At 41.8% G+C, this 27,463-nt stretch overlaps 1 protein-coding gene across 1 annotated transcript in view; it reads left to right on the top strand.

Moving 5' to 3' along the window:
• The first annotated feature begins 17,143 nt into the window (after window positions 1–17,143).
• Window positions 17,144–27,463, top strand: part of wnt9a (wingless-type MMTV integration site family, member 9A) — a 40,283-nt gene continuing 29,963 nt past the window's right edge. Inside the window, exon 1 of the mRNA XM_064346963.1 lies at window positions 17,144–17,359. Within this exon, the coding sequence (XP_064203033.1) occupies window positions 17,268–17,359 (92 nt within the window). The 5' untranslated portion in view covers window positions 17,144–17,267. The remainder of the gene's footprint in view (window positions 17,360–27,463) is intronic.

Below are 27,463 nucleotides of genomic sequence, written 5' to 3'. Positions count from 1 at the left end.
TGTTTGTTTGAATGTTAGAGTCACTCGTGAAGGCAAAGGGTTCTAACATGATATCATTGACACTTTTGGTAACAACTTTTGTTGGGCGGACAGCTGTAACTTGTTTGTTTATTGAAAGGATGGAAGACTTAAAGTGGTAGTAGGGTGCACAAAAGAAACAATGGACAAATATGGATAGATTTGATATTACATGTAGTGACAGAGGATTGTGTGTACTTTTCTGTTAAATTTATGTTTCCTACATTATTATCTGACACTGAGAAAATAATTGCACTGAATGGCTGATTTGACTGGAAATCGAATAAACGAAAGGGTGGTAACTAAATATTTGCATTGCTGTAATTACTAATATACTGCTTAAATTTTGTTCTCAAAGGCCTGTAACAGTTTACTTTGAAAATCTACAATTTCTCATATAAAAATGATCACTCTTACCTTGCCAATAGCTTCAGACTCAGACATTAAACACGGGGAAAGATTTTTGGTGTCAAACACACTGTAAATGGCGTAGTGTTAACGAACCGTGAGTCAAAGGTGCTATATAATTACAAGTCATTACTGTTATTTCCTCTAAGTCAGCACTTGAAAACCTGTAAACTGAAACCATGTGCGAGACTATTCATGGATGAAACCAGAAGCTCAGTGTGAGTGCACTGATTTGAAGACAGTATTCCCTGAGTTACACTTTTAAAGTGTTGAATACAGCCGATTTGGGCTGATTACCATAGAAGAGGAAATGGTTGGAAGTGTGTGGCTATATGAAGGATTCTCTTTACCGGTTCATTTTCCAGGGCTTTAAATCTCCACAGATTTCAGTTTCCCTCCTCCAGCTGGAACGGAAGACCCTGGTGCATGACATTATGGTACTCGCGCTTACCGAGAATGACCTCACCAGTGTCGCATAATTCAAAGGCAAAGTCGGGCCAAATCCAGTGCACTTGGCCAAACTCACCAACACACGCCCACTTGCACATGGATTGATGAACAGTGCCTTGCAAAATTGATTACTCCTTTAAATGGGTGAAAGCAGTGAAATGCCTGTGAAATGTCACCTAAGAAAGCTTCCCATTGACCTTGAACATCCTTGGGGAAAAATAAAATTAAGGTGGATAGTAAAGTTGGTACCAGTACTAACCTAGCTAGATAGTTTTTAAAAATGCCAAATTGTTGCAAAAATAATGTACCGTATAAGGACATTTCTTGCTAATCTGCGTTATTAACTCTCTAAATAGAAGAATTCAAAACTCTTCAAAACTACAAAATCACCAGTACAGAGATAATAGATGTAGCCTCACCATCTGTGCACCTTGCAAACTAACTAGCTGTCAACATGTAATGGATGTTTTGTTATTTATTTTGAATTTGTACTTTGGTTCTTGTTTAGCATAGTTAACATGAGTGGCTTACTGATGTTGTATCCTTGCTCACTGTTCTGGAAATTCTGTTCCACAGGTGTGGCACTATTGGTCATATTAATGCAGTGGTCAGTGCATATATGTTTGCATTAATGTGCATGACTAGAGCCAGGAAATTACATTTTCAAGTTGTCCCTCCTGTAAAAATGTTTCTACGGCCTCTGAAGACAAGGTAATGGAGCAGGTTACACACAAGTTAAAATAAATGCGCGATTGAGGATGAGATAAAGTTAAAGAAAAGGGAGAGGGAATATGAAAATCAAATATTGCAATCACACTAGCCTGAGTAATGCCTGATGCCATTGTTTTGGCAACAGGTTGTCATGTGCGTCAGAAGAGAGTACTTGCTTGTCTGCATTCTCCTGAATCAACAGTGATAACCTAATTATGGCTGGCTTGGATCAGGCTAATCTACAACAAAGAGAGAAAATACAATTTTACTCTAATCGCAAATACCCATGGCTCTTATAATGTTATAAATGAATTAATACGTTAATATGAATGAGGCTAGCTAGACATATCTTAGATTAGAGTGTGATAACTAGCCAGTGAATTAAGTATCACCTTGTTAGGTAGCACATAATGGCTATAGCATGGGACAAGAAAGAAGGGGTTCAGTTAGCACAGAAGTTTCCACTGCTTTGAGGAATAAGGACTCCTATGGATGACTGGATACCTGCAGTCTGTGCCAGGTCCCAAATTGACAGAGCAAATGAAGCAGTCAAAACTTCATATTTGTGAAAAGTATGGTAAAGCCACAGAGACTAAAATTTGTTGAACAAAGAAATATGGTGCATTCGAAGTCTGCAGCTTAGACAGCTGGGTGGCCTGGGAGAAAGTGCTAAACTCTGAGAATCTGGTGGGTACCGTGCCCATCCGGTTAGACATGTCATGTCATATCCTGTCTGAGATCACAGGCAGTCCTGGAAACTGCCCATCATCCTCTTTTATGAGGAAGGACTCGCAGTCCACCACTCCTCAGGTTGCATAACGAATGCATTTACTGGGTTCGGAACATCTGTCTCACTCACAACTGAGTGCAAAAGCTCACTGGATCCACTCCCACCCAGGAGCTGAATGGCTCAGAGGCTAAGCTAGCTGACTTAAGAGGCTGATGTTTTTTTTTCTCTCTCTCTCTCTCTCTCTCTCTCTTTCTCTCTCTCTCTCTCTCTCCCTCCCTCTTTTCACCACCTCACAAATACATGCTGATTTCTCAGGTTTTCATGCAAAATTATAGTTTACAGTCATTTATTTATAGCATCCTGCACTCAGTTTAAACTGGAAGAAACAGATTCTGTAAGTTAGCCCACACACATTGTTACCATGGATTAAATTGGCCACTGATTGAAAATAAAGCATTACACTGTGGCCCCTCAGACTTTGATGCCCTGCTTGAAACTTCTCATGGAAATGTGTGTATTTTTTGTAATTGTCACTTGTAACCACCAGGGTGCAGTATGACATAAAGTAATTCTAGAGAACACAAAAACTGTTTTAAGTTTATTTTGCTTGTGCTGTGTGTGATAAAGTAATGGGGGAGCTATTTGTCTTTTTCCTTCCATGGGCCTTCAATAACCCATATGTGATATGCCTATCAGTACATAAGTATATGAGAACACATGTCTATAAGGATAAGGAAATAAGGAAACTGAATGGTAAAAGTATGAGTTATTTCTCATATCGCTCAAGATTATCCACACAGCAGCTTTTGCAGATATCTGATTAGTGATTGAGACTGTGAGTCAGCATGTGGATGTTTGTTCATGCAACTCCCACGCTGTGTGGACATTCATATGTGTGGCTTTCTCTGGCAGGCATAAGACAAACTTGTTCAGGGTTTAATTGAGATTGGAGTAGAATGTGGTCATTGTAATTATGCCATATTCTAACCAATGTCTACTTATTTGCATGGCCTTGGGTTCATAGTAGGGTTCTTATGCAAGCCGCTTACTCACTCTGCTTTTAAGCGAACCGCCCTCGAGCTGGTTTCCTGAAGCAAGTTTGACCAATCGTGGCGGAGGGCTCACCACTACTTGTTTGCCCCTGTACATCTGTTAAGGCCTGTCGTGAGGAACAAGAGGGTGGAGGGGGCTGCTTCAAATCAGACAGGAATTTCAGGCGCCTTCCCGCAAACCCGCACATGAAACAGAGACGCCGTGCCTCCTGTCTACTGGGTTCAAATCCAGTCTAAAAGGGAACAGCGCAAAGATGTCACAGGGAAAATGTTTAAAGACCTCTCTGCAGCCTGCTGATTGTGTGTGAACTATATCTTTATAGTATTTGTATAGGTAGAGACCAGACCTGGGTCAAATGTGTATGCGTTATGTACATGAAATACTCATGTATGTAAGATAGTGACAACACTGAGAATTTGCAAACCAAAACGTGATCATATGAAACTTTTGAAAGAATTTTGTTCAGAATATTGGTGAAAATAGATTATCCTTCTCTAAATTGTTCACAATCTGCACTTCTGCTGAAAGTGTGGTACAGCCAAGAATCCCCCTGAGTATTAAAACCTTGATAAGAACATTGGTCTCCCACACAAGTGAGCGAAAAAAGCTTACTGTGGACCTAGTTCCCCTAAATAATCAGCAGACAACACAGATTGTGCCAGAATTCTACAAGGGCCTTTTTATTTTATTTATTTATTTATATTTTCTGTCATATGGATCATCCTGCATCACTGCTATGTAGTGGCTGAGTTCAGCCACTACAATACAGTGTTGAAAAGGCCAGGCCGTGGAAGTGCTTTTTTTTTGCCAAAAACCGCAGTGATGATGGTCTGCGCTCCTTTCAGTGCACACTGGAAAAACACGTTGGAGCAAGTGCGGTCCATTACGTCTGAAGTGCCCACAGAGATGTTTATGAGTAGGTTGCCAGTACAAGCAGCAAAATGCAAGGGTGCAGTCGGCCTGGTTGACCATGCAAGCAGGCGTTCTTAGGGCTTGGATGAGCTGAGGAGTTACCGCGTGCACCGGGGGCAGCCCTACTTGCATTGGAATAGCTATGAATCAATGGTTTGGGTTCAAGAAAATGGATTGCTGGCAATTTGCCTACAACTTGTGAGATTCTCCTTACTTAACCTACTCACGAACATGATTGCGTATCTCTGTCACCCAGCATCCCTAGGCCTGACCCTAGGCGTGTCCCCAAGACAAAGACGGTATCAGCAGGAGATGAAGTCAGGATGGGTGGAGCGGTCTGTGAATACTCAGCCCACCCAGTGCTGAGTTCTAGACACTGTCCACCCTTTGATCAAGGAGCCATTCCTGGATTGTGTTGGAAGTGTCAGCAGCACAGTGGTAATACTTGGAAAGAGTTGGAAAGAAGCAGTCCATCCTTAAACAGGGTGGGTAGGGGTGGGGTGGGGGGATCTCCTTGTAGTTTGGACACTGGGGGTGTGGATTTTCTCAATTCAGCAGCACAGCGTTGGATCATCCACTGTAAAGGCACTAGAGGCTCATCACAAGAAAAAAAACCCTTGGTTTACCCTGTACTGTTTGTTTAACAAATACTGTATCTAAATGGATTGATAAATTTATTTAAAGTCAGTAAAGTTTTGCAAATTAACCTAAGGATTCACTGGATTCATTCCTAACATTTTCTGTGTAAGGAAAGTTTTTAATAGTATGACGTTATGTGCTGATTTTGTGTCATCCTCCATGTCTGAGCTCAGTATAGCTTGCTTGCTCTTTTCATTTATTTTTTTCACTTCACTGTTACACAAACACACTTGAGCAAATATTTCAATCTAGATACTATAGACTTTTTGATAATGGCAGTATTTTGTGTCCGATGTCTTAATTTGGTAATCTGTAGAATGTTGATCTCTGGCACAGAACAAAACTTTAAACAGAACCTCCGAAAACAAAACTAGGATTTGTTGTTTGCCGGCCATCCATCCGAAACCTAATGACTTTCTCAGTGGCTTTTGGGAGTTTTCCTGGCTCAAAATAGGGCTTAGGTGGTGACTTTGGGTGACAATGACGTCTTTACTGCCACTGTCAACTCGATGCGTTGTGTCCCTACATTTAGAATGTGAAATTCTGTAAAGTCTTCAAGAGACCAACGCATGTAGGCTATACAAAATTAAACGTGGCAAAAAATTTAAAACACTGTCTACAGTCTCATTCGTTTATGTGACTAAGCGGATTCTATTGAAGTTAATTAAGCCAAAGTTATGTTCAAAACTTTAAAAACATAAATTCCGTATCATTTGGGAGCTACCAAATTGTACCAATACATTCACGGACCATTTCTAGTTGTTTTATAGATGATTTTCTTTTGCGTGATTTCTCCTATAGGTGGCTTAGGCTTAGAAGGAGGAATTGAGGATGCATAAATCTCAGGATGTCAGAGCAGTGACAGAGTAGTGATGTGTTGCCTTAAATAATCCAGAACCTTACCTTAAACCCGGAAATACCTTGTAAGGAAATAGGAGCAATTACTTCTACAAAATGTATTCCTCTAGATTCTCCCTCATGGAAATCCATGTATCTATTGTGTTGCACTGCTTTGATGTTTCAAACTTCTAAAACATGAAATTTGCACCTCACACAAACAACTGGACCTTGAAATGCTTGAAAGAACTGCATGGTTTAAGAAGAGGTTGGACTAGGCTTAAACATTTGTTGGGCATCAACTGAAGACGGGGGCCTTTAAAGAATAATTTGGGTCATAAAAATAAATTGCCCAAACTGGCCCACAGAACTATACATTTGTTTACATTATGCCAAGTGGTTGGTTGGACCTGCTTGCAGAAGGAAAACAATTAGCCAGAACTCTTGACCTGTACTCATGCAGTTATGTTGTTTGTGCTTGTTAAACCAGATCAAGACAGCTAATTAAACCCCAGAATTAAAGGCTATTGTTTACACCCGTAAATCCCAAATGAAATAATTTATGCTGTTCATTGGCTTCTATGCTTTTCCATCACTGCCAGAGGCTACATTAAATGAATAATTAACAGGATTTCATGAGCCTGTAATGTTCGAATGATATACTTGTTTTGGGGGAAAGGACCTGACTGGGTAATTATTATCTTTCAAGCAATAATAATTGCATATATTCACCATCTATTAAAATGCAGAAAATTAAGATGGTGGAAATAGACTGCTTGCTGCCTTACTAATTCTTATTTTATTGATCGTAGCTAGCTGCAAGGTTAAATATTGATTGGACATCAATGGCAAGCTAGTAATGTGCAAAGATAGCGTATTAACCAGGTGAACTAGTTGGCTCCAGGGCTAGATTACTAAATAGATAACTGTTAACTAATTTAGAAAATGTCACCTTAGAAAGTATTGAGACAGGAAATTGAATTTCCCAGCTACTAAGTTTAAAAATGCATTGAACTTCTTATCTTGCATAGTTTATTTTCCACTTATTGAATAATAGTGATGCAGTGGAAACAACTGTTGTGCTTACAAGCAGTCTGACACTTATCACAAGTGCAAGAAACACAACTAGATGTACACATGATATTAGAATCAGAATCAGGTTTATTGGCCAAACATGCTTTTTATACATGTAAGGAATTTACACAGTAACTCACACTGTACTTACATTCCACAATGTCAACAACAACAACAATGACAAACAACAACAAGAGTAGGTTTTACCTACAGTAAACTGTAGTAAACAGTAGTGCTATCATGTACAGCAGTAAAGTGTGTTGTGCATATGCATTGAATAAATATGTAATAAATATGAGGAGTGTATGAATAAATTATTGCACAATGAACATGGCGGTGGGTGTGTATGAATATTTTTGATTGACAGGCATTGTGCTGAGTACATGCAGTGGCAGGTCACATGGCTGGGTTAATTGTTCATGAGTGTGATGGCGTGTGGGAAGAAGCTGTTCCTGTGTCTGTTGGTTCTCGTGTGCAGTGCTCTGAACAACATGGCAGTGAAAGTGAATTATTGTAGTATTTATTATAGGAAATTTACATATTTGCAGATTGTGAGTTACATTTACAAGTCATTGTTTATTTCTAAGAATCGTGCTGTATTTGATAATTGCATTCTGCATTGTGAATCATTAATCCAGAACCTTATATTCACCCTATATTAAATGAGCAAATAAATAGGTTAGACTCAGCAAGTGTAGCCCAGGTGGTCTCTTTAAATACATAGTTAGAGAGTCTACCTGTTCTCTTCATCTGCTGTCTGGTTATAGGAACACATATCACTTGAATAAGGTGTAGTTACCAATCGAGGTAACGTGGCTCTGAAATTAGGCTTCAAGGAGCAGGATGTTCCATGTTGTCCTCATGACGTGTCTACCACTGTTTTATTTACTTAGCGACAGCAGACGTGCTGTACTCATTTTGCCTTTATGGAACACGGGGGAGCCAATAAGGACAGTGAACGAGGTGAGTGTCCAAAAACAACAGCACCTAACCAAACCCCGGGGAGCCACCGGGCCCTGGAGCTGCAAATGATGTGACCGACGCCTGAAACGGCACTGCAGACGCACAGTCAGCCTCCAAACCCCAAGCCACAAATTATGTCTGGGTTATGGAAAATATCATGCGGCCCAGGGCGGAAGGGCGGTGGAAGGGGATAGAAGAGTTGTTGCATTAGGTGGATGTGAATTACATTCTTCCCAGAGGATGTGATATGAAGGCAAGCACGGTCGGGCTTGGCTCCGAAACACGAAGGGTCAGACCGGGCTGCTCTGGGCACGTCAGTGACACATCTCTCTCCAGACGCTCCGAACTGAAACTCGCTCAACGTTGGCGTGGTCTTCAACCTCAGGCATTTGATACGGAACATCAAAAGAAATCAGATGAAAACAGCTGGAGTCAGCATTTAGAGTTTGCCGGGTAAAATGCAAATGGTGATGAAAAAGGACTCCCAGGATTGTCTGTGAAGAGTTGAATTGAACAGACGGATGTGGCTGCTTTGAGAAACGGTGGTTCTTTCGTCAGGCAGACACACCTTGAACGAATACAGATCTCGCCACGCAGAATGTTTTTGATCTTTTGTGTCTCTTCGGTATCCTCTGTGTTTACCACCCCAGGCACCTCCAAACGTCTGCTTTTTGTCTTCTCATCCGCCTAATTGTCCTCACAGCAGAGCCAGCAAAAAAAAGAAGTCAAATCAGTGCATATGTTTTACTGTGTGGTTCGCGCTATTGTTCATTTGTCAGAGTGGACCGTTCGCAGCATAATTTGAATTTTGACATTGCTTAGGGAAATACCTAGGGCTCAGACCTCAGTCAACATCCTGTGCCACATTCCACTGCATCTGAGAAGTCTCTGCTCAGAAACACTCCTAACCTCAGTGCCCAAGGGAACCTCTGTGCAGTTTGGGAAGAAAAGTAAGGCTGCATACTAACTCTACTAATCCTCTCTGATTATTCTAGTCACACAATCGGTTGAAAACAGGGCAATTTCTGGTAAATTCGGAAGGAGCGGTCAGGTTTCGGCTAGGCCTAAAATCTGAATACAAATGTATATGTTTGAAGGGTTCTGGTTTTTCTTTCTCTGAAACATCAGTCAGAAAGAACATAAAAAGACTCTAGTTAAAGATGCATAGTATGTTCCTCTGGGAAGTGGAGTCCAGATAAACGTAGTCCAGAACCTTTTGCTCAGGACTTCTAATCCTAGCTGCCCTTCTGCATCAAGTTTTTGCATACAGAGTGAGCAACAGAATTGTCATGGTCTTTATCTCACACAAAGTAGGATAATTAGTATGAGAGATAATAAACTTGTGAGAGAATTTTGCCATCCCTTGTGTTTTTTCTTACCCCACAAACGTATATGTATATTGTGTACTTTTGTTTAATATTTACCGTATGGATGTAGTAAAAAATTAATTAATTAATTAAACCTAGTATGAAACCATTTTTAATAATAGTTCCATACATTTATATAGCGCTTTTGTTTAAAATTCAAAGTTTTTCACAGTGCTGAGGGGGAAACTCACCAACAATGTGTAGCACCCACCTGGGTGATAGAGTGGCAGCACCCTATGTGCTGTAACCGGCTTTATGATATATACAGTATATTTTTTATCCTTATGACTATCTGTTTCTTCGCGTTTTGTATTTTTCTTTCAAGGCCATTTTTTAAATGGATGGTTAATTGATGAACCATGAATTATAGTGTGAAAAGTTTATGCAGGCTTAACCCCATCACATACTGTAAAAGGGTGAAGGTTAACAGGCTTATGTCCCCTGGACCTCATGTATCAACTAAATACAAAACTTATGACTGACTTCTGTAAATACGGCTGGATCAGTACCAGGCTCTTGCTATTGATCAGCTGGGACAAAGATTAATATAACTCGGCTTTGTGATTTGTTGACATACTGAGGGCTGGCTTTCCTGACCAAGGTCTTCGAGTGGTCAATGTGGTGCGTTGAGGCATCATGTCAACTACATTGTGAAAAAAAAGAAAATAAGGCTTTTCTGGCTATCTGCAGGGGAGGGAAAAAGTCATGTCTGTGAGTTACAGTTCAGCTGCCAACCCAAACAGACAGCGTTAAGCACAAACTCATACTTTAAGTGCTTTTCATGATCCGTTTTTCTTGCCTTGGGTTCAAATGGGTTTCCCCCTTTTCACTGGTGTCTTTCTGTGGGTGACGATTCCCTTGTCTGGATGTCAGGGTTTTGCAGTGTGCACAAATTTGGCTAACTGCCATCAGGTGTGGTATTAAATATTGACCAAATTATTTTTGTAAAATGGAAAAGGTATTGAAGTAACTGAAGGAGGCATCTTGACAACATGGGAAATCAGTGTCACCTGCAGGTGCTTCTCCCATTTGCCCTTGCACGTCTTCAGGCACACAACGCATCACTCATTTCCCAGTGTTTGAAAGGTTTGTTAAACCCAAAGAAATGCCCAGGTCTGAGCCTGTAACATCAGCCTATACCATTAAAATGAAGCAGATTTGTGTCAGATGGTGCCAGGGTACGCTAGAGCCAGAATGGTGATGCGCATTTCAAGAAAGAAGTGAAATGTCCATAAAGCCATGTTTTAAATAGCCGCATCTCCAACAAGCCATATCATAGAGCTGCTTCCTATTTATAGAGAGCAAACTTCATGAACACCATAAATGAATTTACCTTGGCAAGAGATGTGAGGATGTCAATAACAAATTTATGGGCGTCCTACACTGAACTGATTTTATGCAAATTCCACCCTAGTGATGCAATCTAATGTGAATATGATCCATTCCATGTTTTATGCCGTACAATATTCCAAACATTTCTTCTTTTTTTCCCACAATGAGGCTATTGGATCACATATGGAAATAAGGATTATTTCATATTTTCAGGATTCTGATCAATTCCAAGAAGTTGGAATATCATCATGGAGTTGGTATAGAAGCTTCCAGAACAGCTAGGGGTCTGATCCAAGCCCTGTCAGACCTGGTATTAGGGTATATTACAAAACTAATTTAAGCTACCACCTCTGTGCGGCTGGCTTTTACTCTAGCTTTCATAAGAGGTCCTTTATTTTAGAACTTTATCTGCCTTTTTGTGTGGAGTGCCATGTTCCCTGGGACACAGGCAAAGACTGTTTTCTCTCCATTGCTGCAGTAAAGTGAGTGCGGAGAGTGAAAGTTTATGAAGGGTGTGGGAATGAATTATCCAACCTCACCAGCATGAGAGCCCGGTGGGTATTGCCACTCAAATAGGATTAAGCCCCTTTATGTTTTGAGCACCGACAAACCTTCCAGTCGACCCCTTCGAAAAGCAGGTGCTCTGCAAGCATTTATTTTTTTATTTTTTTTATTTTGAGGCCAGAGCTGTCACTCACTCTCTCATAATGATAAATTGGAGAGTGCATAACCCGCAGGACTATATCGCCATGGTTTCTGATAGCCACTTGCGATTGGTTTTGGGCTGCTCAGACAGCACTAAGCTTGGAATTAAGGTGTGTGCCAAAGGTTCTATATGGACCAACAGACAAAATGTCAAAATGCATGCTCACACATAATTTCATTCCTGAACTGTGACTTCCATTCCATTGGGGGGTGGGGCTGTTCATTTAAATTGCACCCTGCTCATTTTTTTAGGGGGTGTGTCTCAGAAAATGTGGAGTAACCAGTGGTATGTTCACTTGAGATGTCTTTTGGGATTGTTCCATTTTTAAGGTTGTTCAAAAACGATTGCGTAAAAAACAGCAACATGCCTCCACAGGTAAATATCGGGTATGAGAAACTGGCCGTCTTGTCCACGTCTTGCTCCATTCATCACCGACACACCTCACCAGGTCCCTCTCGTCTTCGCTAATGACGTGAGGGGTGTGGTCTGTCTCAGTTGCCACCCACGTGAACACGGCTGCTTGTCGGATCTGTCTGACTGCGGAATGGGGGGTAATTCATCAAAACAAAACATGCTTTCAAAACCGCTGCTATTTCACCACTGCTTCACAAGCAGCTAAAAGGAATTTCTTGCTTGAAAGGAAATTAGGTGATCGCTGAATGCTCAATTATCATACGTGCACAAGACTGTGCATACAACATGTCATTTGTTCAGTGTCTGTTAGATCCACCTTAAGCTCCAGGGTGGCATCACACCTCCTTGGCATGGTGCCGAGAATGGTCCAGAGGCATTCCTATGGGAGTGCACCTTACATAGTGTTTACAGAAGTCCATACCTCGCACAGGTTCCCATCACCTGTGTGGTTCATGTAAACAAAACTGACTGCTGTACTACAATTAGCAACTTTTTCCTGTGACAACTGTTATTGTAAAATGGCGCAGCATTATTTGATTTTATCATATCTAACAAATATGGGGAAATGGGAGAGGGGAGGGGAATTACCTGTTTATTTTTTAAAATCCATTTCCAAAGCACAGCTCTTTTGGAAGCACTTAAGAGTTCTGTCGAAACATCCCATAATGTTCTCAGGATGCCCGTTGTGGTTGAAGCCCGTGAGCGCATGAGTCTGAAATCTCCAGTGTTCATGCAGACACCACTAACACTGCACGAATGGTGCCGGCGACCGCACAGTGCTTCATGTGGTCTGCGGCCATACCTCTGAATTTCTCAGGGTGTTCCTTGATGTAAATATAAAGCTCTGCTTCCACAAAGCCTGGGCTCATTTATCTTCGCCTCCTCGCTGAAGGTGCACTATGTAGGACCCGAACTCTGTAAACAGAAACTTGGCTTGGGGCTTTGTGTGGCCCACCTGTTGACGCTGTTGTGATTTCCGTGAATAGGAATACATTGTTTGATTTGGAGGATGAATGGGCTTCGGCCAAGATTCTGGCAGTAACTCTCTCCAGGTGTATCAGGAGTAATACTGGATCATTCCCAAAATGCCACCGGCTGGGAGCCAGCCAATCCCTGTCTATTGACAGAAAGATAAGGTGTGCACGCACACTGAGGGGTGATGGCTGTACGGATAATTGACGCTACAGGAGAATCGTCATTACATGCCTAAATCCCTTTTAACAGTTTTTTGCCCGAGAGGAAACACATTTTCCCTGAATGGAAAACAAAATTGCACAGTACTGCAACACAGAGTTTCTGTGCTGACCATCAATAAAGTTCAAAAGATGTAGGAACCTTTGTTCCCTGTAAAATACCAATTTACTTTTCAAGAGTTTTTTCTCTGCCAGAAAAACAGGAAGGGCACATTCATAGTTACTGGTACTTGACACGTTTCAATGAATTTAATTGTGGATATTTAATGGATATAACTATACATAAAATATTATTAATTAAAACTATACCTTTACGTGAGTATTTAAAACAAATCGTAAAAAGCCACAACATTCCGTGCACCTAATTGACTTGATTTTTATGGCCATTTTTGGACAAATTTAAAATGTTCCAACAAGACTAGACAACCTTGTCTTGGGCATGTTTGCCAAACAAAAGATCAAACTGATTTATTGCTCTAAGTGTGATACTTTACTTAGTGATTAAAATGATTCACCTCCAGGTGTTGCTAAATGCTACCTTAAAGAAAATAAAAACCTGTTGACAAATATTTGAGGACTGTAAATGTTCTTGTGGCGCCTGATTCCTAGCCAGAAATGTACCAACTGCCACATCTATGCTGAGAGCCACCTCATTTCTTCAGGGATGTAGACAATGTACATCTTGCACAAACAGACGACCACTGAGCCAGACCATCTGAAAAAATATTTGATAAAAAAGTAACACTCATGAAAATGTCAATGCTGTTTGGTCAAAGCTGATATATGCGTTGAGGAAAAATGCCAACACTTGGAAAAAGCACTGCATCTTGAAACACGTAAAGTGTGCACAGATCAAGCTGAGGATGGAGCACCTCTGAGTCAGATAAAAGTTCACTGTGTGGAAAAAATTCCACCTTTGTGGAGTGGCCAGGCCTAAAAATCTGCCCATAGATGGCATATCTTCAAAGCATAATCTCCAGTGGCTAATAGTAACTGGAAGTAGACTATGTTACAGCGCCCCTCAACTGAGGCCTTCTATTCTGTCCATGTGTTCACTCTAATGGCTTGCTTTTTTGTGGGAGTGCATGCCTGTGTCTATGCATGTCCAGGAATGAACTGTAATAGATTCTAGGTATACAAGGGAGGGATTCCCCCTCCCTTCCTCGCTAAGCATTCCAGGCGGACTCTGTGTTTCAGCTGGCTGGAGTTTGTATGCTCAGTGGGTGCCTGGGTGTCACCCGGAGGCCACCGCCAGGTCGTTCACATCCTGTCCGATCCTGAAAAGTTTTGGACGGGAACCTCACTGTAAACACTTTGTCTCAAATGAAGCCTTATCCAGACAAGCTAATGCTAAGCGTTCTGTCAGTGTCACTGCATTCTGGTGGCAAGGTTGAGTCCAATGTAACAGCAACATAGCCAGGCAGATAATGCCAGGTCAAGGGCTGAAGGGCACACAACTGACGAACACCACAAGGCTGTTTTATATATATGACTGAGTTCCTAATGCAAACATTAGTGATCCACTAGACCATGCAGAAATGAATCCAGCAAGGGGGGTGGGGGTATTTGAATGATATGATTAGCTATGAATGATAGCTAATTTTCTTTGGAAGAAAGTTCAGTTGGAGAATATGGTACAGAACATTTTAGCGCAGGAGGAATTTTCAAACATTGTTTCGCAAACATCATTCAGCGGGCTGCCTAAATGTTGCAGTGGTATTGCATAAACGTTCCACATCCAGCAGGCTCGCGTCATTCATGTGCTGAAGAGGGTGACGCAGTTCAAGTCTCTGCAACCAAGCATCACAGTATGAATTGCGCAACTGCAGCCATTCCAGTCAATTGACTCATTACACCTTACCAGCGAGTGTGCTGATGTTCATTTACAGCCATGCCTATCAACACTCTGGCTATGCTCAACAGCTGGCCAGCTCCACAGAGGGGAGGAGCTGCTTGTCACAAAGATGGGGCTTTCTGGCACCACCTCCCCAAACATGCCAATCTCCATCTAGCTCTCCAGAAACGCTCCACTAAAGTTCCCAGATCAATAAATCCTGAAGGTGTGAGCAAGATGGTTTCCATATTTTAAGTTCGGCACAGCTGCCTCTGCACATTCCATGCTCTGATATGTAATTCATGTGCACAGGTCAGGCACAGAGAACCCAGGTGTGCAGGCTAATGGAATGTGCTGGATCAGTACAGGGCTTTTAGATGCACAGCCGATCGAGCAGGTGAACGAGTAAATTAAAACAAGGAAGATGCTAAGTGCAATCCGCGGTGCTGTCATGTTTCGAATAGAAAATACTGGGCCATTACAAGCATAGAGATGCACATCTTTCCCATTTGGTAAACATACACACTATTGTGTATTGTGACTGACGAGAAAATGAATAGAGATGTCCACAGTCAAAAACTTTATTTTCACATTTTGCAAGAATGTATCCGTTGATATTTTAGCCAAAGCTGCATTTGGCACAAATGATGTTCGGTAGTGCAGTGGGTGAGATTTGTTTTACTTTCTTTCGATTAAACTTTTTTTAAAAACGACGCATGTCCCTAAGGTATAAACTCAGTGTCAGACATGATAGTAATACTGGCATAATTTCACTCATTAACTAAGAGTTGCATTTACAAAGAGTCATAATTAGCATATTTTTAAAAATGATGACTTCCACTTGTATTCAATTTATTTGGAAGAGGAAGGTTGCAGCACAGTGGAGAAAATAAGTTATTACAGAGAAAATAATACACTAGGAAAGGTTTTAATTCACTTCTATTCTTGTGTGTTTCCATCTTTGATGTCCCAACACAAAATACAGTGCAACAAATCTAAGTAAGAAGTTTCAAAATTAAAAGTTTGCAGTGAAATACCATACTGACCTCTTAAATTCAGTTTATTTTTCCATTATTTTAGGGATAGAAAACAAATGCTGTTTCTTCAATCTTGCATGGAACAATACTGAGGAACGAATAGGTCTCCATGTAAAAAAATATTGGATGTCTCAGTACATTATTTTATCATTTGTTACCTTGTGATATTAAACACAAATGAGGACCTATTGCTGTTTTTCCACTAGTGGAATGAGTTGGCTTTTCCCTGATGAGAAGCCCTGGCCAGGATGCAAGGCAAACAGGCCTGAAAGGTTTCCGAAGGCTCTTCCACAGACCAGGGCTGTCTAGGGCCGTCCTGTCCTACCCCACTGATGCCAGGGGAAACTGTGGCTTTTCCCTGGGGAATTTCCCTATAGTGGAAATGCACATTTTGAGGAACTACAGGTGAACAGAGGCCATGAACTCTGATTGGGCTCAGTGTCCTAGCTGACAAAACAGTCATGAGAGTAGAATTCTTGAGCATATAACATTGCTGAAGACATAAAGCATCACAGCTGAGTAAATGAATTGGTGCGCATAATGGACCAGCTGGATGCAATGTAAAACACATAAATGATCCTTTTCACAATTGTTGATAAAGAAATGGGTTCGGTCAGAGTAATGTTCACTGTGTGAACTGGACTTAATGTATTCATGTCAATGAATAACTGTACAAAATCAGTAATGCACCTCATCGGACCTGTGTTTTGTAAAAATAAAAAAATAAAAAACGTCTCCCAAATAAATGTAATGTAATGTAATGAAAGAAACTGAAAGAACCGTTTCATATTGAATGCACTCCCAAATGGCCGGTATTTTGCATTCAGTATATTAACATTGACATATTCAATGTCTGAGAATTGAATAATGTATAATGTGCCCTCACAAGTGAAGATACACAGGCATACCATTTTCTGAACACAACTAAATATCAACTAATATTTTGATATTTATTTTACACCTGTAAGTGAAGGAAGGTCATTGTATCTATTATTCTCTGCTGAATCTGTGATGAACTAAAATTAGTTACTTGCAATTGGAATGCTCCAAGTAAAATCATTTGAATTCGTGAACTAAAACGGATAGAGTGCGTCTTTATACAAATGAGTTGGATACTCGAAAGGATAAATACAGATACTTGAATCTGTACTGAGAGATGTAAAAACTCCAAGAACATTCGCTCACTCGTTTATTTGTAAAAAGCCGTACTATCGTATGGGATCCCATGATTTGTAAGGACTTGAAAAGAGAATATGAATTTTTCCTGTGAAAACCGTCTGAAAAGAAAAGTCAACGTCTGTCCCAGTAGGTTCCATGACTGACACGCTGGAGCGTAATTCGACTTCCTACCATGCGTATAACTGTTAGGATATTATTTCCACCTCCTTTACATACATACTCACGCACGCACGCACACACACACACTCTCTCCCTCGTTCTCTCTCTCTCTCTCGCTCGCTGGCTTGCTTGCTCTCTGTTCATGGGAGGAGCGCACACTCACTCAGTATAAGAAGTGCCGATCGTACAACTACCAACTTTACACAGCAACTCAGGAGAAACGAAATGATCTGCCCTGGAGCCGCAGCAAAATGCTGGATGGACACCTACTCCTGGGATGGTTATCGTTCACGGTCATAGTCCTCCTTATCGGCTTGCCTGGACCAACCACTGCTTATTTCGGGTAGGTCCACTTACATTTTCTGTAGACAAATGTCTGCCTTGAATGAGATATGAAGCACTCAACAATAACATGTTTTTATTACTGGGAGAGACAATTAGACTGAGATTATTTACTTATTATTATTAGTATTATTATTAATAATAACAATAATAATAATAATTTATTTATTTTGAGAATTTTATTTAGCATTTTCAAAATATTATTATTATTATTATTGATTTTAGTCATAGAGTAGTGACATTGTTTCTTCGGATCAGCGCTAATATTAGTTTAGCTACATGACGGCTAACAGATTACCATTACCTTAATTTGGACGTATAATAATAATAATAATAATAATTATGCTTTAGATTTTGCCATTTGAGGTGCTGTTTCGTAGCATTATATGATCTATGGAGAATAGTGCAGGTGGCAGTCGGCGTTCAGACCACAGTGAGAGGGCGTTTGTGTCGTCTTCAGCCGGTGTGAGCGAAGAGTTTGGAGCGCTATGTTTTGGAGTTTTCTGATCTAGTGCTAAGGTGTTTGTACAACTGTACGTTGCGTGCGGTTTACGGTGGATTTCGAAAATCTACGCGGAATGGTAAGAGACAGGCACCATCACAAGCTATAATCTAAAATACATACAGTAAACACTTACTTTATTCCTCAAGCCCACCTGCTGTCACTAATGATATAGTATTAGTATAATACAGTAGGTGGGTGCAATAAGAAGCAGGTAGCCTACACTAGACTTCGCTAATTTTACCGTAGCTAGTTTTTCCCAACATTTGATATCCAAAAGATTTAAACGCATGCACGAAAGCAATTATAATACATACATGATCATCCTTGAGATTATACATTTGGCAATTTGAATGGTAGGATAGCGCACAAAATAAAAGATGCACACGTCTTGAGGCATAAAAAAACTGCCCCAGCAGCAGCTGGTAGCAATAAAGTGAAGTAGCCCACCGAACCGGTGGCCGAGACGTCTGTTCAGCGCACACAGAAAATCTCTCCAGCATAAACAGCGGACGGAGAATTCTGGCATCTGTTACGTGCTCCCACCAAGTTTAATAAAAGTTTAAACAGGAGTGAAAGATTGTGTCTTTAATTTATAGCTTCCGCGTCGCCTCTATAAATTTTGGAAATGCACTAATTTTAACTTAAGTCAGCTAGTCATGCAACTGGGGATTCCAACGACGACATTAAGCAACGCATATGAATTCTACAATTCTGAAGAATACATTTACAGCAACTTTAAATTAAGCTGCCATATGGAGTCATTTTGGCGATGCACGGTAGAAATCAAACGTCCATGCATTGTCGCCCATATTAGCTTTAACCGTCCATATTGCATCTCTGACTGTAGCGTGCAACGCCTATCCCAGTTTTAATAAGTGAAAAACTCATCCACAAAAAAAAAAAACAGATAAAAAAATTCAGTAGGATGTCAGCCCAAGCTCTCTGTTATCATATCGAAGGAAAGACATGACAGGCATTTTTTGAATCCAGTTTTGGCAGGACGTGTGTAGGGAAATTGCATTTTGTGACAAACGCTGAAACAGTTGAATCAGCCTGGGTTAACATACTTTCTAATGACCAGGAAGATATGAGGTAGGGTCGTTCCCAAGGTGCAGCTGGCATGCGTCTGCTGCTGCAGGCAGGTGCTGTCCAGAAAGGAACTTTGCCTCACTCTGTTGGCCTCCTTCAGGTTTCCTTCCTACTTCTGACATAAGTCTGAAAAGCAGCAGGGAGCTTTAGTCTGGCAACGTATAATATTTTCCCATTGCTGCAGTGTGATAGGTAATTGACAACACTGAATATACTTTGCAATAGTATTGTGCAAGAGACGTGTCTGTTTTGGAGGGTGAAATTCTAGGGGTGCAACTTGTGTTTACATGATATTATATAAGTCCCTTGAGTTCTTGGTTTTTTTTTTTTTTCGATCAGTGTTTGTAGGTTCTGGCCTTTATTGTGCCCTTATAAACTGGCAAAATACTGTCAACTTTGGGCAAAGCAAATATGCCAGACATCAAAGCAAGGAAAGGATTATGATTTGAAGACTGAGATGAAAGCTTACTGAATGTCTTTTTGGTGGAAGTGTACTTGTCAGGAAAGGGGTGTGTAATTTTATCTCTTGGTGGACTTCTATGTCATGGTAAAAGTACAATGCACATATTCTCATAATCTGATTGGGACAGACAATGATTTGCTTAAACTGAGTGCAAATGAAACTGAAAAAAAGCATTTTGGGAACTCATTAGAAGCCTGCAGTTGCTTTTAAGCTGATGAGAGGGCAACTGGTAGCTTTTGCCAAATAAGAGACTTGAGATTCATGTATGGAAATATAATGAAACCTAATGGGCTTCCACAGGCACAGGGACTGTCTGTAGTTAATAGTGGGTAACCATCATGCAAGCTTTTGTCTTCTTCCTCTTCATATATGTACAGCTCATATTCCTGTTGTCAAGTCAGCAGCACTCAGCTATTATTGTATACAATGACACTGCATGAGAGGTCTAAGCACTAAGAATAATCCATTTCTTGTCACAGATTCATACCTGGCTTTCTTAAAATGAGGTTGTTTTCTCAAAGTGAGACAAATAGGCTTACGTTGAAAGCTTTGCATTTAGACTATGACAAGTGAACTTTAAAAAAGGTGTGTATTCAGGCACCAGCTGATAGAATGTTTTTTTTTCTTGCTTAAGCAGCACCTGTTTTTAATCCCCTCCATCTATAGGTTGTGTAACCTATGGCCAGTCTCTCAAGTGCAAAGGAACGTATCGGTAGGATCTTCAAAGCCATTTGGCACCCTGTTTTTGAAGTGAATATGAAAGGAGGTCCGACACCTGGTTCTGCTTAACACTGAGCTTGAGATACAATCGAATTGAAAAAAAAAAAAAAAAAACAACAAAGAAAAGAAAGAAAAGAAAATCATAACACCAATGGATGTGTTTGAACTACCCGTCAGCCTAGAATAGATGACCTGAAAGGGTACGCCATATTGAAAAAAAAAATGTCCGATGTGTTGTGTTGCACCCCAAACGTACGCAGACCTGCTTGAGTAAATTCGCACAGCGGGCGTTAGGCATCGGAGGAATTCTTGGGTACTGATTTACTCGAAATAGATGGCGAATGCTAGCATACCCAATTTCCCCTGGGCGGTGGAGCGTGAGTGTAGCGTAAACACAGACTCTGTGCGTGCAGTGAAGGGCGGGGTGGGATTCCTTGCGGAGCAGAGCGGCCACTCAAATTGTCATCCTCGGCCACAAGAATGTAAATGCTCCCTTTTCCTTCTCCAGCCTGTTGTGGCAGGTGCTTGTCTCTGAGGAAATGAAGGATCGTTAGTGCTGCTTCTAAGGAACAAAGTCCAGCCTTTTGTGGAGGTGAAATAAGTGCTCTCTGATACCACGTCCATTCAAAATCAAGCTACAGTTATTTTATTTCTAAGTGATGCAAAACACGTTTTTGGCTAGATATAGGTTGTAGCGTCCCACAAACAATGAACACAAGCTTTTCTGCTGCTTTAAAGGCGAAACCCAGGGTTCTCGCACTGCTGGAATGTTCTGGTACTTCATTCCCACTGCATCTTTCCCAGCCTTTGACCCCTGCATAACAGTCAGCTCGTCTGTGGCCCCCGGACTACATGTACAGCGAAGCAGCCCTAACAATGGGGCGTTGTTTTGACACGCTGGTGACATCATGCGGCGCACACTTCAGTACCCTATCAGGTAGATCTCCCTTCCTCATAACCTAATAGTTTATTGTTTCCTCTCTTTGTGGTGGGTGTACAACTTAAGTGCCATTTGTTTTCCCTTCATTAGATATTTGGCAGCACAGTGTAGCTTGCTTGAGCGAATGCTTTTTGCATTGGGGGGTACACACATGCTTCTGCATGTTTGGCCTATGTGCAAGTTTGAAGGGCTTCAATGAAGATCTGGCAACCATAAAGTGCACTGTTCACGTTTAAAATAAAGCAGAATAATTGTATTGTATTCTATGTTTTCTTCCATTTCTTTGTTAGTGAAACAGATACACAGCCAGGTACAGTTTTCAGGCCTTTCCATAACTAAATCTAATTACACTGATTCCCACCCTAATTACAGTGTGTCGCACTTAGCAAGTATTGTTTATTTTTCATGGCATCATATGGGATCATAAGCTTTGTGTGTTTATGAAACTTTCTGTGCGACGCCTTTCTGAAAAATCGTCCATTACCCCATTGAGCCTCGCAAATTAGTCCTGCAGACCCGGGCGCGTCCCTGGGAGCTTCTCACCATTCCGGCACCTGGTTTCCGTGCACGTGCCGACATCCTGGCGGTGGGAAATGGGATGCTGGGTAATTACCGCTCATTAAGGATTAGAGGTCTGGAGAGGGGTGCGGTGTCATCTAGACAGTCGTGTTGAGCCCTCATTATGGGGTCTTAAGGCAGGATTGCTCTGACGCACAGCCGGTGGGTAGAGGCGCGGGTGGCCGGGAGAGGGGGAAACCGCCGGAACCCACAGGCTGTGCTCAGCCATTGGGCAGGAAGGCTCCCAGGAGGGTACTGCTTACTGTTCCTCACAGGGGTGAGGGTCCTCCCAGCCCTGACAGGAAGGAAGTAACCACAAGCGCAAACAGGCAGCCCCAGGCACATACTTCGACAAACCCCTGTTTTTCCCCAGCTCAGCGGCTTCCCATTCCCTTCTGCTTCTCTCCAGATGGCAACCTGTCCCTTTTAGCAAATATTGTCACATATTCGTCATTCAGTTCCGCAGGAGAGCTGTATAGCTGATATTGTCAAGTGAGGAGAGTGACCTTGGCTGGCCTGGGGGGGCATGTTGCGGAGCACCTGCAGTGCATGCAGCATCCACTAGGTGGAGCGGCCACTGTGACCGGGTCAGCTCCCTCTGAGCACTTCGTATCTGTTCTAATGTGTAACCTAAGGAGAGTGGGAAATGAAATGCAAAAACAGCCGTACCAAAAGGCACAGGACCCTGTGTAAATAAATTGCAGGGCAAAAATGAGCTTCCAGTTACCTTAGCTGTGGTCGGATGCGCTTGGAGAAGAAAATGCTTTTGATTCACACTGCTGTGTGCAGTCAGGTTTTATGCCCCTCAGCCTCCATAGGAACAAGGACTCTGCTTTGCAGACTGCACAGGTTTTTCTTATCCTTTTTTTAAGAGTCACATGACTGTTCTCCAAACTGTGGCCAAACTAAGGCACAGAGCACAATTTTGGGAAAATATCAGTGGATTAGTATGCACTTTCACACTACCACAAAACTGGCTTAAGCCCATTAGTGCAAAGAGACTCTGCATTCCTTGGGGAAATATGTTATGAAAGAGAAATGCCCCATTTAAGGAGACATTATAAACACCAACCTCACCACCCCACCCCTCAACATAATGTAAAGAGTGCTAAGGGGCACATGGGATTGCTCACTTAACATCAACCAAGAACCAAGCAAGAACCACAGCGACACATGTCAGCCTATTTGATTTCCATTTAAAGAATAAAAAGTAAATGTTCCCTTAACAATCAGTGATTGGTGTTCTGTGTGCCTTGCACATACAAGCAAAGGGAATACTCATTATGAAAATGTCGATTAGCTTTTATCAGAAGGCCACATCATGCAGCAGTGAAAAATGGCAAATAAACATGTTAAGCATGGTGCAGCTCTAGGTAAACATGCACCCACAGAATAATCACTAAGGGGACATGTTTAGTGACTGCAAAGGTGGATTATTGGACAATTTGGTCTTGATCAGCTCCATTTTGTTAAGAGCCCTTGTGTCCCATACTTCTCTGCAATTTGGCATTAAGTGATTGGATGAGTGGTGAGAATAGAGTTTACTGGGTACCACTCCTGGAGCACTGTTTTGAAATATGGGGGGGTGGGGGGGGGGGGGGGAGGTGCTTTACTGCTTACAGATACATTGTGCTGGCCTGTTCCTGGCCCACACACCAGCCAGTGGGACCTGTTGCCATTGAATGGCATTAAATTGCGTGGTCCCCAAAATGCCACGCTTTGGCACCTACAGTTGCTGCTGTTGGTCAAATGCAATCTGCATGCCCTTCCTATTTCCTATTTGGATGTGGTTTTCAATGCCAGTGCATCAGCCTCAGATGTACACATGTAACAATGGTATGCTTTGAAAGAACAGTAAAATCACCTGGCACTATAGCTCTGTGTTTGTATAGCTTCTGGAAGCTGGCACTCAGACTGTCAAAACACCAGCCATTCCTTGCTGGGCAACATTTTGAATCCTCTTTTGCATTGTATTGTTTGTGCTGCTTTCTCACCCTACACCAATCTTTTCAAACATCATAAAGTCGAACCCTAGCTAGTGTTGGCAATCCGCTTAATGATTTTTCATTATGATTTTATGTCTTTCTCCTTTTTTTCTGGACAAACCTCAGGGTGTGCCCTCATCCCAGGCTGTTGCATGTAAGCCACTGCAAATGCACAGTATTGCTCTGATTGGGAATGTCGTTAAAATTCCCTTGGCCCATTTACGTGGGAGTGTTTTATCATTTTGGTATGGTCAGGCTGCCAAGGAGACCACAGTTTTGAAATACTGCCTTTTTAAAATACCGTATTGTTCCAACGCTGTATTACCAGTCGTCTGTACACTTCATGGGTGAATAGTCTCCCATACGCAAGGGAGAAACTCTCATGAGAAGGGGCACAGCAATGTTCATTACAGGTGGGACCAAGGACAGGGGTGAATTAGAAAGTAAGAGCAGAATACAGGTGCTATTGCTAATGTACATTTCATTAAATTAAGCCAATACTCATTAGCAGGGCTGGCATTACGTGAGCTAATCAAACCGCAGCCCAGTTTCTCTCTCTGTCTCATGGTATTGTCAGAAGGGGATGTGTGGCCTGTCCAAGATATCAGGTTGATGTAGCCACACATAGCTCAGGTTGCGTTCATCATCTGCTGCCATCATGTGTTACAGTGTTTGTCACGCTCACAGAAGAAATTCTTTCCTCTTTCTGTACTACTGCATTTTTGCATCTTGGATCTTTTTACCACTCAAGCCATGGTATAAAGAATATCCTCCTGTTTTTCATTCTCTCTAGAATACTGCCTGGCCATTGCCTTGTACAGTTACGGGAATCGCTTTGCTAATGTTATTGCTAATGTTATTACCATAAAAACGCAAGAGTAGCATACCCATCCTGCTGCACCTTACTCAGAATCCCGTACACACAGTTATCCTTTCTGGGTAGAATAGCATGTGTGCTGCCAGGCTTCCTTTCCCCACCGGATGAAATTTTAAACACCCAAAGAATCCAGGTCTTTCCTTTAGTCAGCCCCTGGCTGGGGTCCAAATGCACCTGCCTGGCTGCCCAGCCACACTGAGAAAACACAGGAGAGAAAGGGCGAGCGAGAGTAGGAGAGAGTGAGAGAGAACAGACAAAGGACCGCAAAGTCCGGTTTGCAGACACACGAGATATTTCACTTTTTGCACATCAGCTCAGTTCTACGTATCCCACACACAGCTATGCAACGTGCGCTCGCGTTCACATGCGCGCACATGCAGACATACACAGGCAAAAAAATTCAATAAATTACAAATTGGAACGGCTCAACCCCTGGCAGGAAGGCTGCTCTCTGATGAGAATTTGGAGGAAGTTAGCACCAGACTTTATTTCTCCCCTTCATCGCATTAAAATGGGCTGTCAGTTCAGGTGAGTGGCAGCCTCATCTGACAAGGATAAACAGAAGCACTAGAGGGGGGAGAGAAAGAGAGAGAGAGAGAGAGAGAGAGAGCGTAGGAGTGCGAGAGTGTAAGAGATAGGGGCGGGTGGGTGGACCACATTTTAGGAAGGCCCCTGTGTCCTACACTGGCAGTCCCACCCATGTGCATGATGGACCATCAGAGAGTTCTGGAGCCTCACTCTCTCATTATACATAGGGACAGCTTTTCTAACCGCCATGAAGATTGGCATTGCGTGGCCACAACCACATTTTCAAAGTAGTACCCTGTCAAAAATGACAGGGTGAAAAGGATCCCTTAACCAGTGTTCCAACACAAGTAGAAAAACAGTTTAAGGGATCCATTTCTGCATAAATCTGAACAGATCTGTACTACATCTGTGTTTGATACACTTCATTGATTGAGCTGATTGAGAAAATTCCACACAAGGTTACAGCACACACTGTTTCTATGTCATATGTATGTTCATCCAAGCAATGTATATGATTAATTCATTACATATCTTTTTGAGTTTTATGGAACTGGGTTTCAGCTTGGTACCTTAATAACATATTTACAAATATGTAACAATGCGCAGTACTCATTAGAATTACATTTTTAAATAATGCATAATGCAGTAATTAATGATGTATAGCACATTAATTCTGAATCATGCTCTAAAATATTACTGTGTGAGGCCAGCATTGTTGGTACTATCACTGGAATTGTCACATCACAATCATCACAGATGCAAATTGCTTTATGTCAAACGAGACACCCTAGCTCGAAAGTTTCCTCTGCTTTGAGATGCCTACAGTGCTCGACTGCTGTCAGTGACCAGTTGCCATATGGTGCTCAGAAGATAATTAAATGGTTGTGATGCTTAAAACCAGCGTTCTCCATTTGCTGTCTTATGTGCTGTAGCAGCTCTGGGACAACATTACACTTGAAGAGACATGACCTTGATCTAGCCATTTCATATGAACTTTGAGAACTTTGCCTACAGCTGAAGAAATGTGTGGACTGTGTACATGTATGGCTTAAGTATAGATTTCCACTGCTGCCTGGATTTTCAGCCTGGCTGCTTGAAGTCCCAAAATAAACCTTGTAATCTTACAGCAGCAATAAATAACCATACATAATACAATTAAACTTAGACAGTCACATTTCTCATTGCATGGTTGAGAACAGCTACTGTTCTCTGATAATGGCATTGCTCTCGGTGTATGCTATATTTGAGGAGCCTGCAACAGGATTGTATGCAATGCTAACATGCATGTTTCTAGTTGGACAAATAGACAATGTATACAATTACAAGTCCCTGGCTTAGTGTTTTTTATGGGAATTTGCTGAATAAATATTCTAAAAGTTCTGATTATTATTACTATTTATCTTCTGTTTATTATTTATTTTCTCTGTAGACACCCTTGTCCAGACTGACTTAAGATGTTTTTATTCGGCATGCTATCCGTTTATACAGGTGGTTATTAAGTGAAACAGTTCAGGGTAAGTACCGTGCTTAAGGGTTACAGCACAATGAAATGCTCAGTATTAATTTGACTCTCGCAGAGTTTATGTAAGTCCAAGAGGGATCAAATGTACGCGATCAGAGTTGACTTAACGCTGAAGATTTTACTGTGCTGCCATGCTCCATCTGGGAAGCAAAGCTACAGCCTTAATCGGTAACAAGCTCTGCTATAGGTTCGTTTTTGTCCAGACAGTTAGGTGTGAATATATACTGATATACAGTGTAATACATTCAAAAATATTTGTTGTCTAGTGTGAAAGTGATTAGTTGTAGTCTGTGTTTCTGAATAATGTGTATACATATAATTGAGATGAAGTATGCATATACAGTGTCCTACACAGTTAATATTTATGTGTATACATATGTGCTGCTTGCCTGTGTAAACTGTGTATATTTGTGCGCTAGTGTGTGTATATATAGTGAGTGCGTTTGTGTGTTTATATATGTGCACAGTGTGTATGTGCTTGACTGTGTGTATACAGTGTGTTTTTGTATGCATGCAAGTATGTCTCTGTGTGTTTGCAGTGTGACTGTGTGCAAGCACATATTTGTGTGCAGTGAGTGTGTGTATGTGCGTACTGTGTATGCACCCACCTGCAAATGTGCACATAAAGCGTACGGCGTGCCTGTGCATGTGTGCAGCGAGTGTATGTGTGCGCGTGCGCGGTGTCTCCGCGCGATGGGGCCGCAACGTGCTGTGCCATGGCGTGAGAGTCATGTGGTCACTGTCACTGCACTGCATCCAACCAGTGCCAGTCACACACTGACCGCCGCCGGGCCGCTGACCCCACAGAGCGGCTAAACCTCTTACCGCGCCTCGCTCCCGTTTACTCCCCACGGTTCAGGTGGCTCCACCCCCTCCACGCTCCAGCCCCCGAACAGCCGTCCAGCACAGAGTCCCCCC

This window comes from Anguilla rostrata, chromosome 8, assembly GCF_018555375.3.
Source record: "Anguilla rostrata isolate EN2019 chromosome 8, ASM1855537v3, whole genome shotgun sequence".
Taxonomy (NCBI): Eukaryota; Metazoa; Chordata; class Actinopteri; order Anguilliformes; family Anguillidae; genus Anguilla; species Anguilla rostrata.
This window is presented reverse-complemented; position numbering and strand designations above follow the sequence as displayed.